A 13,408-nucleotide genomic window follows, 5' to 3' on the forward strand; every position below is an offset into this window, starting at 1 on the left:
GTATAAAAATGCTGGTCTCATTAAAAGAAAAACTACAGTTTAGAAAACGTTTGTGAAAATTCTGAGGGTGGCGGCTCTGTGTTCTGCTCCATAAAGCATCCAGTGCATGTGGACTGTGCCGTGCTGAGGGCTGGTTACAAGGGGTCATTTCCCCCGATGGCAGTTGCTGTCTGTGACCGATTGGATAACCACTTCGCTAACTTTCCAAAGCCAGCAGGCCGAGGGGGAGGCCACCTAATCGGCACTTTGGACTCTGGTGTGCTCATGGGTAGGGGCCTGTGCCCTGACAATCTGTTTGCTTCGCAGGGGAGCCTAGTAGGAAGAGCACTGCATTTGGGTTTGGTTCCTGGCCTCACTCACCTTCCGGCTATGGCCCCGGGGCAAGTCACGGGACTGTTTTCTGAGTCTCAGCTTGCTTGGTTTGCTCAGGTGTCAAAAGGATGTAATAGGTCCCAATTTAAGCTCGCATGGCCAATGACATAGATGAAAAAGATGTGAAGATTCTTGCAGGTTAAAGCAATATATAATGTCTATTATATAATGTGAAAACTAATACACAAGCAGGAAGTGCCTAGAATTTGAATTAAGTGCTTGAAAATCATTGGACAGGATTCATACTTTTCCCCAGGAGATGGAGGAAATGGGAGGTGAGTGTGTGATGGCACCAGTCCTGAGTGTAGAGAGCTTTCATGTGCGCAAAATCTGTCTCCTAAAGTGACCTGAGATTATTAGCAACTAGCGAGAGAGATGAAAGGCCAGGCGGAGAGGACTGCGGTTGGTAGAGAACGTGCATCGACCAAACTCTTTCATGTCCCTAAGCAGCTAGGTTTTCTCTCTCTCTGAACCACCAGAGATCTCCCATCGTTGATAATCTACGTCCCCACCACTCCCAGACTGTGAGTATTTACATAAGGCCCGATCCTGCTGCTTATGAGTTCACACACATCTCCGTACAGCTCCGCGGGGGATAGCGAGAATTTGGAACTTCGACTTGTAGTCCCGCATTATTCACACATGTTTCACGTGGCAGACTGTTGATCACCTGGCCCCCTACCTACCTCTGTTTATGTTGCGGGGCATTAATATCCTTCAGGAGGCTGTAGCTTCAGGGGGAGACAGGGGACACATAGACACCAACATCTGCCAGTGCCTTAAGCTGGAATCCTGGTATTGCTTTTGACTCACTCTCCTTCCTCAGACCTCTCCTTCCACTGGTTACCATACCCTCTCAGGCTGGCCTCCTCCTGTCTCGTGTACCCCCAGACCCTTTGCTAGAACCTTAGTTTAGGCCCTACCTGGAATGCTTCCCCTGACACCTCCTCCATGAAGCCTTCTTTGGTTTCCCTTCTTTGCCTCCCCACAGTTGGCCATACTCACCGTTGAGTGCCCCTCTACCCCTTTTAAGAGCACTCTTGTTTCCTGGCATGGGATGCTCTAGTACACCGTCAGCCTACAACAAAAGGAAATACATGCCAAGTTCCAAATGATGACAGCAGGCAAGACCCTGAGAGTCCAGGGAAGGCCTGTGCTAGAAGGGTAGCCTGAGCAGGGTGGGCATCAGGGTCGGAGCTGGCCTGCTTTGTGTCAGGATGCCAGGAGAGGCGCTGATTCTCTTTTCCCATTGTCCCTCAGTTGTGCCATCCAGCCCCACCATGGCCTCCTCCACAAGCCTCCCCTCCAACTGCAGCAGCTCCTCCGGCATCTTCTCCTTCTCACCAGCCAACATGGTCTCAGCCGTGAAACAGAAGAGTGCTTTTGCACCTGTCGTCAGACCCCAGACCTCCCCGCCTCCCACCTGCACCAGCACCAACGGGAACAGCCTGCAAGGTAAGCCCCAGGCCGCACCCGGGCCAACCAGACGCCCTGACTCACCTTCCCAGGGCCTGAAGCAGATGCACCACTGTTGCGAGGGGATCGGCCCCGGGCCTGCCTGCTTCTGTCCAGCCTCATGTCTTCTGTTCCTTTGTGTCGGCCCTGGCCCCTGACCCCTGGCCCGCCGCATCCCTCCTCTGCTGGAGTTGCCTGAGCAGTTCTCTTTCCACCTCCAGTAATTCTGCTCAGGCCTGGGATTTGCTTGAGAATACTGTTTCCACTGACTAATGCCATCGTTTCTCTCTCCTCTCTCATTCCCTGTGGTCGCCATAATCAGATCAGTCTTTTGTGGACTCTAGCAAGTTCTCCACTGCAGGGTCTCTCCCGGGACTGGCCTTCTCCTGAAGTAGGTTCCCTTCCTGTTGCCTGTGTCAGCATGAACATTCTGTGGGGCTGATAATGGGGAGGGGGTGCGTTGGCCCAGCCAGAGCCCTGAGGTTATAGCATCTTAGACCAAAGACCCCAGGCTTGCTACTGGGAACCAGAAACCCCAAAGTGCCACTAGAGGACTCTGGTTCATGTTAAAATTGTTTGATTTCCTCCTCTCATGGGATATGGAAAATAACAGAGTCACCAAGATTTAAGGTGACTGTTCTATTCACTGAGAAAAAACCCAACCTTTTAAAAGGGGCCCACCATCTCTTACACTTGCCTTAGGCGCTGGCCCTGTGTTGTGATGTTGACCTGCACGACCTCCTTCCTTCCCCACAGCGGGATGGTGTGATCGGCACTCAGAGCCCCTACATTACAGACGAGAAAGCGAAAGATGAGCTAGGTTGTGGGATGGCTTGACTTCCGACAGCGGTGTGTGGCAGAGGCAGGCTTCAAACTCAGGCTCGAAAATTCATCTCCTTCCTCTATCTTCCAAGCACTTCACTATTCAGAGCAGGTAAACAGGATGTATCCAGGATTCCTAAGGCAGCTGGCAGGGAAGTAAGATCAATAAAATCCTCAGCTGGCACCCCTGGAGCCCTGGCAGTGCTAAGCACCGAGCCTGCTTTACCTTATTTAATCCTCACAAATTTCCTGAAGACACGAGGACAGTGATGATCTCCATTGCACAGAGGATAAAACTGAGGCATAAGCAGAGTAAACACCTGCCCCTAGGCATAGCCAGAAACCGTGGGGATGCATATAAACCCTCAGGGCCTGTGCCCTAACCCCTAGCCTACCCAGCGCCCCATGGAGCCCTCCTGCAGCGGCCAGTTTGCCCATCTTCACTGATGGAGCTCAGTCATGGAGGTCGAGGAGTCAGGAGGGCAGCCCTGTTTCTTATATTTGTGTCTATTTATACTTCTATACACATACTCTGTACAGGACACGTTACACTGATGTAACCTTACATCCATTCTCCCGAAGACCCTGTGAGGTTGGTACTGTTCCCATTATATAGATGGGGAAATTAAGGCCCAGTTTGCTCAGGGTCACATATCTGGTAGTGATGGAGCCAACACTGAACCACATCTGTGTGATTGACTCCTGAAGCTGAGCTCCTACTTCCTATGCCTTTCTGACTCCATAAGGGCTGAGCAAAGCACTGCTCAGAGACCTGCTGGCCAGTCTGCCCGGCACAGCCAAGGTCAGTGCACCTGCCCCTCCCTGAAACGTACACCAGCAAAGCCATCTTCGAGCCAAGAGGAAGATAACGGGACTGTGGAACAATATTTCACGCAATATTATTTGTGATAGGAAATGCCCATTCCATAAAGGGGAGCCACGCATTCACGCAAGTCTCTTTTTCAGCTAAAAATAATGCTTTGTCACCCTCACTAGACCTCCAGCCGGCAAACCGAGGACATAAGGCTTAAGAGAACGTAACTTACAATGGGTTTAAATGAGGATGAAACATATGGAAAGGAGAAATCTACCATTGTCGAGCTGCCAATCACAACCCTTGTTAAACATAGACTTGACGTCAGGAAGAAGGTGTAACGGGGTTTGTAATCAGCCGTGGAGGGGTGGCGCTTGAGAAGAAGAGACCCACGGCTCTTGGAGGGTCAGCAGGTGCACCACTGGTCAGCAGTGACTGAAGTGGGCAGCCCTTCTGCGAGGCCGAGTGGACCAAGGAGGGAGCAGGAAGGGACTGAAAATAGGGACTCAGCCCGCATTTTAGAACCTCCTGGATTTAGGGAACTTCTGGTGGTGTAGGCTTGTGCGTGTGTGTGTACGCTTAAGTAATGATGAAATGGCATCAAGACAGGGACATACAGAAAGTTTGTGCATTTGTCACCCCCAGGGCGTTTCTAACCCAAGTCTGGGCAGATTCTACAAGTCCAGAGACTGCTGCCCGCTTCTGATCAGCAGCCCACATCCCCATTACGTTTCTAACGCACAGCGCACAGTGGGGGAGGGTCTGGGGTGTGACTCAGGGACACGCTTGGTGCTGCATTTACTGTTGTGGATGACACTGCCCTTTCCTTCTAGTTGAGCATGTGTCCTGGAGGTGCTTTCCGGTGGTGTTTGTTTTGCCGGTACTGTCGTGTAGAAAACGTCCCTAGTTCTGGGGGGGGGTGGCAGCACAGGGGGTGTGAGTAGAAAAAGTCACGTTAACTGACACCATCTTGGAAGCTGTCCTCCTTCCTGCCCACTCCACTCCCCACCATCCACTCCCCAGGCAGGGCCCATACACCTGGGACCACACATCTGTCCTCTGCACGCTGTTCCTGCAGACTTGGGTCCGGTGTACCATGGTGTTCAGGGAGTTCTTGCTTGGGGCCTAAGTGACATTCTGACAGCAGCTCCTAGACCCGTAACTGAAGAATGACTTCTTCAGCGTTCTAAATCCCACTTCTATAAAAAAAAAGAATGACGGGTGGGTTATAGAATCGAGGGGGAGAATCTCTGAAGTGTTGGGTTCCTCCTCCTCCTCCTCCTCTTCACTGTTACAGTAACACCTGCTTCACTGGACCCACCTCGTTCAGAAGTGTGATCATTAAGACAGGGCAAGTGATGAAGGAAGAGTTGGTTAAGCAAATTGACCATATAAACAAGATTAGAGGTGACACATTTAGGCTGTTTTAAGTGTTTTAAAGGTCTATTTACCTCCAACTACTCCCACTCTGCTAATTGTCCATCATTCTTTTTTTTTTTTTTTAGCCAACTCCTTAGAGGCCCTTGTCCCCAGCAGCCCTTTCTCAGCCTCCTCTGGTGACAGCACACATTTATTCTCCAAAAGATACTCACTGCAGTCTCACGGGATGATGACAGTGGTCACAGCTGCTAACATGGGAGGGGTGGCTTCTTCCCAGCCTGGCTGCTGCGTTGTCTCACGTGTTCCTTCCAACCAGCCTTAGATGTAGGTTGTTTGTTGTCCCCATTGTACAGATGCAGAAACTGAGGCAGAGCCAAGATGGCTCATCCAGAGTTACATAGCTAGCACATTGAGGGAGCCTGGTTAAATCCCAGGCTGACTGACTACTATGTAGGCCCCTATGCTAAACTGAATGGTCACATTCAAGCCACTGGGCTAGGACCATGTGAACCAGAAAATGCTGACCTTAAAAGCTTTTCCTGTGTTAGGGGAAACACAACACCACAGGAAAGAAAACAGATCTGTCGGGGAGAGGCTGGGTACCCAGCTGTGGAAGTTCAGAGGAGGGAAAGTTTAGGGAGAATTCAGAACAGCCTAGTGGAGAAGGTTGCCTTTGGACTGGACCTGGATGAAGGGCAAGTAGGATTTGGGCCCAGGGAGATGAGGAAGGGGCATTTTAAGCAGAAGGATTAAGGATAACCTGAGCCTGAGTCATATGTGGTAGCCAGTAAGCCGCTGGGAGCAGGTTGAAGAAGGAAGTGCTTACCTGGGAGTCAGAAGCTACATTCTTTCTACTTTAAGATTCGCAGTTTCTACTGTGATTCCAACTGGTTTTCTCTCCCAGGTAGATAAAATCTTTGACAATTTACCATTCGTCTGAGAAATTTTTTAGGACAAAGCAACCCTATCTCAGTACTTCTACAGTCCCTTAGATGTTCTGTTAAAAAAAAAATGAAAATGTTATGGTCAAACAAACATAGAAAATGGTGCTTACTGCATCACTGTCTGGGAGTCACAATGCGCTCCAGTTTAACTAAAGGCTCTGAGACACCCTGCGGTTAAGAAAAAAAGAGGCTCCCATTTAGTTTTGTACACTTGTTTGCCCAAAGAACACTTTTCAGAACATTAAGACCAATGAACATCTCATGAAAATCTTAGGAAAATGCAGATATATTTTGGATTTAAAGATTAGAAAGAGAAAAAAAGATTAAAAACAGAAATCTCCTTCCATTCTTACCTAGATAACGTCACTGATCAGTCTTGATCTTAGACTCCCCAAGTGTATCTGTTTTCCGAGCCCAAAGACCCGAGTCACCTTGTACACTCAGCTATTGTCCTGGAGACATCCTTTCCTTTCTCCTAAAGCTGTGCCCCTACAGCATGGATTCCATGACACTTCAGGTCTCAAAGTACTTCATTCATCAAGAGACAGGCAGCCCCAAGAATGCTGTCACCATGCCATTAGACCTGCCCCCACTGTGGGGATTTTAAACTCTAAACATGTTCCAGACAGTCTCTGCCATGAAGTATGAAAAGCAAAAGGCCAGAGTGATTTTTTAGTTTCCCCACCTCGTTGAAGCGCAGCCTGGCCAGCCCCACCCAACTCTCCAGAGTCTGGTAGCAAATCTCCTGGAATTGTCTTTTGCTCGATGCACGTGTCCAGTCTGTGCAAGCTCTTCCCCCCATTCTGTTCCTGATTAGCTCTTCATTCTCACACATATGGTGGTTCGAGGAAGACCACATTCCACCCTCCTGCTCCAGACTCTCTCAGCTCGGCAAAACTTTCCATTTTGTCTTTGTTCTTATCAAACCAAAAAACCACATTGCCTCTCAAGCCACTAGTTTTCTGAGCTTTGGTCAGGGAACGTGCTCACCCGGCTGCCAGGGGAGTGGCAGAGCCACCTTGGTCTCGTGATGCCTTGTGATGTCCTGGCACACGTTACTCTCCGAGATTGTCCCGTGTCCGCATGGAAATCTTCACGGGCCTCACTTGGCCAAGTCTGTGTGCCAGTAGCATTCCTGGAACATTCTAAACCTCAAACACCCATCCCTCTCACCCACATAAGTAATCTTCAGGATTACAGCACGGATACGAGAAAAACAGCTTCTGACATTCTGGGAGGTTCCCTGCAGTCATGCAATGAGGTTTCTTTATTAGATGGCCATTTCAGAGGTGCCTAAACTCAGAGGCCACCGACAGGGCTCCTTCCCCAAAATCTACTTATCAGTAAGGGTTCTGCATCTGGTGTTTAGGAAGTGACAGATGAGACTTAGGGAGCTGTACCCAACTGATGTTATGTGCAAAATTCTGGGTGTAAGTACCTCTGGGCCTTCTTTGGGAGAGAGGTTCCCTGGTTTCCGTTAGACCCTCAGAGGAATCTGAGAGCCAACAAAAGAAAGGTAGGAAAGTGGGGGCCGACCACAGCCAGCCCTAGACACCCCCAGATATGTATGTTTGTTTATTTGGTTTTAATTTTAACTTTTTGCTAACACATATAAGCTGGACTATTTTATCTCAAAAAATTCACCTCTCCACCTTCTCTGGAAGTAATTCAAAAGATGTGAGCAGGCATTCCCCACACGGCAGCATTGGGAGAGCGTTTAGAGTGCCACCCACCCTACAGAAGGCAGACCTGGCCAAGCACCTGAGTCCCCACGGAGGGCACCTTGCTCACTTATGATTCCAGCCTGGGTTTTCGAGGTGCTAGTTTTTACCTCCTGTGTTCCAGACTAGGAGGTGGTTACTCTAGACTAGCAGCACATCAGTTAGCTTTGCTTTATAGCTTTTAATGTAGCCCAATAGAATTGTAATCTAATTGATCTAACATACTATTCAGGTACCAGAACACTGAGTAGATCTTTTTTTAAAAAAAAAAATTCTGATCATCTAGAATTAAAAAAAAAAAAAAAAATCCTGATTTTTTTTTTAGGGCCTAGTTGATAAATTTTGGCTGGGTCCACGGACCGAATTAGCAGGAAATTTGTCCGTTTTCTGCTTTGCTTTCTATCATATTGACACTGCCTGATGATCAGCCCAGGAGACTGCCCTCTAATGCCAGGCACACAGAGATTTTGGCGGAAGGCATAAGGAGACACACTTCTTTTGTCAGAGGCTTAGCACTCCCACAGAAAGGCCTGGACCCACCTCCAGCCTGGAGGAGAAGATCCTTAGGGAGGCAGAACCATGCTGAGCTGTCACACTGCAGAGACCCTCTTACCCCCGCCCCCAGCCCATCCCTTGCCTTTGGAGCTACAGCATCTTGCATTCTCAAGGCTTGGCTTGAAATACCCAGCCCCCCATTTCGGTCAAATCTAGGGCTCCCTTGCCTCTTAGGGGGACTGCATTTCCAATGGATCCCAAATCTTTGGGGGTTTAAGTTGGTCTGCATTTGGCAAGAGACACTTCCTGTTTCTAAGAAAAATGGCTTATGAGGGCTTACGAAAAAGACTCCAGGAGCTTTTGGACTGCAAAACGGCTCTTGCAAAACAACATTTGGATGATTTACGTGTAAATGAATCAGAAACATGTGGATTAAATTTCCTTGTGAATACAGATGGGTTTAAAAATTAACGGAAAAAGTGTTTGGCAAAATACTTTTTTTTTAATTGAATCTGAAATGTCGGGGGTGGGGGAGGGGAAGCAGAGGAATGTGGGGCCCACAGGGCTCAGAGCCTCACCTGGCCTTCCTGTGTCTATGGCAGGATTTGTGGTAGCTGGGGCTCGCTTAAAGAAAAAAAAGGCACATTCTTGCAGACATGAGAATTGGGAAATTTAGAGGGTCACTTCCTAGATGCAGTCACCACTGACAAGGACATTAATTTAAATTTAGAATTGCCAACAAAAAGAAAGCAATGACTTCCTCTCTCTGCCTCACAGGATGCTAAGCCATCATTTGGAGCCAAAGATGGCTGCCTCTTGCTTCTAATGTAAGCACTGTTCTCATCTCCACATATTTCAAAGCTGCCATCCTGAATGCTGCGCTCATCCCTTTATTCCTCATACCCCACCGTGTAAAGTGTTCCATATCAGATGGTACCTAGTTGATATAAGGAAACACAAACCCAGAGAAGTTAAGCAGTTCGCACCAGGCCACACCGCTTAGATGTAGCAGCAGAAGTTAAAAATCACAGCAGCCCACCTCTATTAGGTCTTTACTAGGAGCTGATCCGGGCTAAGCACGTCACGTTGGTTGTTTTATTTAACTCTCCAACAGCCCTAACAATACCACGGCCCTTGCAAATACCGATACACCGCATTTCTAGCTGAGGAGGCACACAGGGTCAGGGAGACAAGTAACCATCTCTGGGGGACTTACTCAGCCAGCAGAAAAGCCAGAAGCAGAACGCTGTCGGAGCCCATGCTCTTCTGAATGCAACTGCGTGCAGGCTCCTGACAACGCTTTGCAAGCGCTCTCTCCAGCTTTCCTAGGCTACAATTTTCTAGGGACTTGGTCAGACCATTCCAGAAACCTTGAGGGAGGCAGTGGCATAGAAGACATCCTGCCTCCTCATCCTCCAGTGAGCAGTGCCTCCTGGAGTTAGTCTCCCCTTCTCCCAGGCCCAAGGACCGACGTGGAGGCCCTCAGATTGCTGCTCTGATCCTCCCTCCTTGTGCTCTTACACAGCACAGGAAGAGCCATGGTTTTTGGTAGAACCTGCTGGCTGTGACGGTAGGCCAGTTTTGTATTTTATGTTTTGGAAGTGAAGGGGAGGGAAAGAAAGATGGACAAATTGAAAATTCTCACTGTTTTGCAAGCTCTGGGGCTGCAACTTTCCCAGCAGTATTCAAACTATGTGACTTTCCAGTTATGTTTTAAAATTGAAATCAGATTTGGAGGGATGTTTAGGATCTTCTGTTCTATTAAAGACACATACACACGCTGATATACTATCATCCTTAATAAAGTACATGTATATTTTATAAGAAAAACGCCTTCCAGGGAAGATGAGAAAGCACATTTGTGGCTAATATTCAACCAACATAGTGGTGTGTGGGTGTTTTTTCCCATCTTTTTTTTTTTTTTTTTTCCCTCCTCTTTCAGTGAGACGTTTGGATGCAAAACCATTGACTCTTGTCTTCTCTTTCCACAGCTATATCTGGCATGATTGTTCCTCCGATGTGAAAGAATTGCCTTCAAGAATTTTATTAATGAAGAGGTTGGATTCTGCTACAGAAAGTAATCTGATACAAGTCCCAGAGTGGAACTTTTAACTCAGGCCTTTTTAAGAGGAATGACAATAACTGCAGATTTTTAAACAAACAATATCACCAACCTTGCAAATACTGAAATTGGAAGGGACCTGCTCACGCAGGGTGTTGCTTACAGTTGTACCTCCCAAATCCTTGGGCGGATATATTTATTCTGTGTTGAGAAAAGCAAATCTGCATTTTCTTTCTCTCTCTTTCTTTCTCTCTCTTTTTTTAAGCTTAACTCTGCAGTCATTTGTCTTTTATAAACCGTAAAGCTGTAAACAAGGGACACTATAAATAAGACTCCATGTTTTAATTTATGATGTTTTTAAAGCTGTGTAAAAGGAGAATGAAGTGGTGATATTTACAAAAAAGTTAAAAAAGAAAAAAGAGGAAAAAAAAAAAAAAGCTTGTATGGGACAGAATAGGAATGCCAGTTAGATTTTTTAGAAAACTAAGGGTCGGCTTTTGCGCCTTAAAGCATATCAAGTGGTAGTTACTCGGACAGTGCATTTCCAATATCTAACTTAACATGCCACCCCTTAGCAGTGCAAACTTATTTCTCTCTTTTGTATTGTTGTCTTAAGTAACTGTGTAAATAAATGCAGCCTGGAAAGTTAAAAAGTGATGTAAGTGATCACATGTTCCCCTTCTACTCAAAAATCCAGTGCCTCTAGACAGATGTTAAAACTGCGTACTTAAACCTGATAGCACTCTCTCTTTTGCTTATGTCAACTTCTTCTGAAGCCGATGGCCTCTCGAGAGCTTGGTGGCTCACGTGCTGTGTGAGAATCTCCTTTGAGACGTCAGTGGAACAGGGTCAGGCACAGAATTCCACATTATGCCCTCCAGTTATCAAGCCAAAATCCCACTTCTGCTCTGCCATTTACAAGGCTAAAGTTTACTCATCCTAAATGCTGACTTCAAACCAATCCTTCAAAAGCTGACAAAAGCAACGTGGCAGGTATTTCAGATTTCCCATCTGAGATAGCGCCTCTATCAGTCGACCCTTACCATTTGTAACATAGTAGATTGAAACGACAGGTTAAGTGCTTTGGAATTAAGAATAAAAGGAAACTGGGAGAAAGGAGAAGAAGGTTGAGACCTCCAAAACATAGTTTTCTGTTCGATGGGAATTTTTGCCCTTGTTATCTGGGAAGTGTTCTTAAAAATAGGAATTAATAGCAAAGATGCAGCAAAGCTCTGAGGATGCATTTGCCTGATATTTTTTTCCTTTGCTTTTGTGTTTTTGTATGTAGTTATAAATACTGTAGATTTTTTGTGATTTTTTGCCAAAGTTGTTGTTCTATTTATACATTTTAATGTCTTAAGACGGTTTTTCAATATCACAAAAGATTTTACTGCATATTTTGCAAAGAAAAAAAAGCTCACTACCTTTAGCTTGCACATACTTGCAAAGTTAACTAAAAGGCTTTTTGTTTTAAAGGGGATTTTGTAAGATATCCATATAAATAATGTATTTATCTTTGGAATTTGTACATTGCTTTCCCCTTCCTCCTTTTCCTCCGACTCCCAGTTTATTTTATTGTGTATGTTTGCTATGTGAAAAGTGCGTATTTGTTTGGTCACCTATAGGTATATTAGCTGTTTCAATGTGATTTTTAAACATTTCATTTATAGTTATTTTTAGTATTGTTTTCAACCATGCTTCATTTTTTTTTTTTAATTTTCACCCAAAAGCCATTGTCTATTTTTGTATTATTTGTAAGTTAAGAAGTTTTTCCAATATATGGCAAAAAATAGTAGCATATTATTCTTGTAGCATTTAGTTCTGTAGATTAAAAAAAATGTATCCTTTGCTTTGGAAGCTTACAGAAGAAAACCCTAATGCTGTTTTACTCTATTAATATGCATGGAACCTCTCCCTTTGGAGTGATGCATTTTGTGCATTAAATTCCGGGGAGAAACTTCATAGAAATCAATGAACATACTTTCTTTCCTAAGTCTGCTTGTATATTTCCTCTGTCTTTCACATAAATATAAACCAGCAGATTGGATGCCTTAACAATGCAAATCATATTCATTTCACTTGTACATTGTAACTGTGCACTAGAACTGTCAGTCATCACTAACATTCTAAGAAAAAAGAAAAAGAAAAAAAGAAAAAAAAACAAAGAAATTGAAAAGCACAAAAGAACTGTTTTGTTACCTTAAGACAATGTACCTTTTCTAGTAGAGCAAGAAACTTACAACAATGCTGCAACTGTGCATGCCCCCATATGGATTTTGCCATGGTTTTCACTAGACTGTCAGAGTGCGATTTTTATGGGTTGGGCCGGGTGGGGGAGGGGTGTTGTGGGAGGGAAGGGAGGGGAGGAAAGCTGACTTTTCTTGGTGAGAAATAATAATAATGATGAATAATAATAATAAAACTGGAAAATGTAAGCAAAGTGGACGCATTGCTTCTCGGTACTCAGAAAGGTGGTCTGAATTCGTGTGGTAAGCGCTGGCCTGAAGATGTGTACAATTTAAAGCCATATTTTGTCTGGTGAGCCCCTTAACTGTTTGTGAAGGACCCCGGTCAGCCGGTGAGGTGTCCGGCTCAGACCCTGACAACAAACGCCACCCATTGTCAGCCATGTGTAGTGGTTACAATTTTTCTTGAAAGTCCAAAGAGCCTTTAAAATGTGTATAATTTGTGTTTTGTTGCCTCTTTTTATATTGATTAGATGAAAAGACGTTCAGGCCCTCTGACCCTCTTTCCTCTACACACAACATTTACAAGTAAAAGATGTTCCCCTAATTACAGAATATGGCTTTAAGAAGACGACAAAATAGAGAATTCAATTAAGATTTCAGTTTGGGGGGGAAAATACAGCTTCTGGATGACTGGATTGCAGAACATGCCCTGGCCTCACATTGTACTAGGATGCAGCTTAACGAAGTCATCTCTAAACCTAACCTTTCACCTTCCTATCAAACTTTTGGAATAGACACACACTGTACAGTTCAATTGTTAGAGAACCTAACTACTGTAGAGATTGTTATAATTTTTTTTTTTTTTTGCAAACATTCAAGCTGTAAAAACTTTTCAACTTTCACAATATTTAATTAAAGTTACTTCCTGTCTGTGATGGCAGCTCCTCGTTGTGTGTTCATTTCTCTATGGCGGATGAGCCCGAATCCCACATAATGTAAAAGGTCTGTGTTTGCAAGTACTCAGGCCAGTGTTGACACCCACAGAAAAGCAGCAAGAGTAGTCCTGGGACACCCACTTTCCCTCTTTGTCAGTCCTTGGGGATTTGCTAATCTGGGATGCAAATTAAACACACACAGCGTACTGCTGCCCTCTG

General features: G+C 45.5%; 1 protein-coding gene across 8 annotated transcripts in view; it reads left to right on the top strand.

The window, feature by feature from the left end:
* Positions 1-13,182, top strand: part of EBF1 (EBF transcription factor 1) — a 383,593-nt gene extending 370,411 nt beyond the window's left edge. For 3 of the 8 annotated variants that reach the window (XM_057729986.1, XM_057730006.1, XM_057730013.1), the window contains exons 15-16: positions 1,633-1,827; positions 9,995-12,385. In XM_057729986.1, the coding sequence (XP_057585969.1) occupies positions 1,633-1,827; positions 9,995-10,026 (227 nt within the window). In that variant the 3' untranslated portion in view covers positions 10,027-12,385. Of the gene's footprint in view, positions 1-1,632; positions 1,828-2,149; positions 2,218-9,994; positions 12,423-12,784 lie in introns of those variants that run through there. The other 5 variants (XM_057730020.1, XM_057730030.1, XM_057730039.1 and 2 more) reach the window with 3 other exon arrangements.
* Positions 13,183-13,408: the final 226 nt, after the last annotated feature.

The sequence above is a fragment of the Hippopotamus amphibius genome, chromosome 1 (assembly GCF_030028045.1).
Source record: "Hippopotamus amphibius kiboko isolate mHipAmp2 chromosome 1, mHipAmp2.hap2, whole genome shotgun sequence".
Classification (NCBI taxonomy): Eukaryota; Metazoa; Chordata; class Mammalia; order Artiodactyla; family Hippopotamidae; genus Hippopotamus; species Hippopotamus amphibius.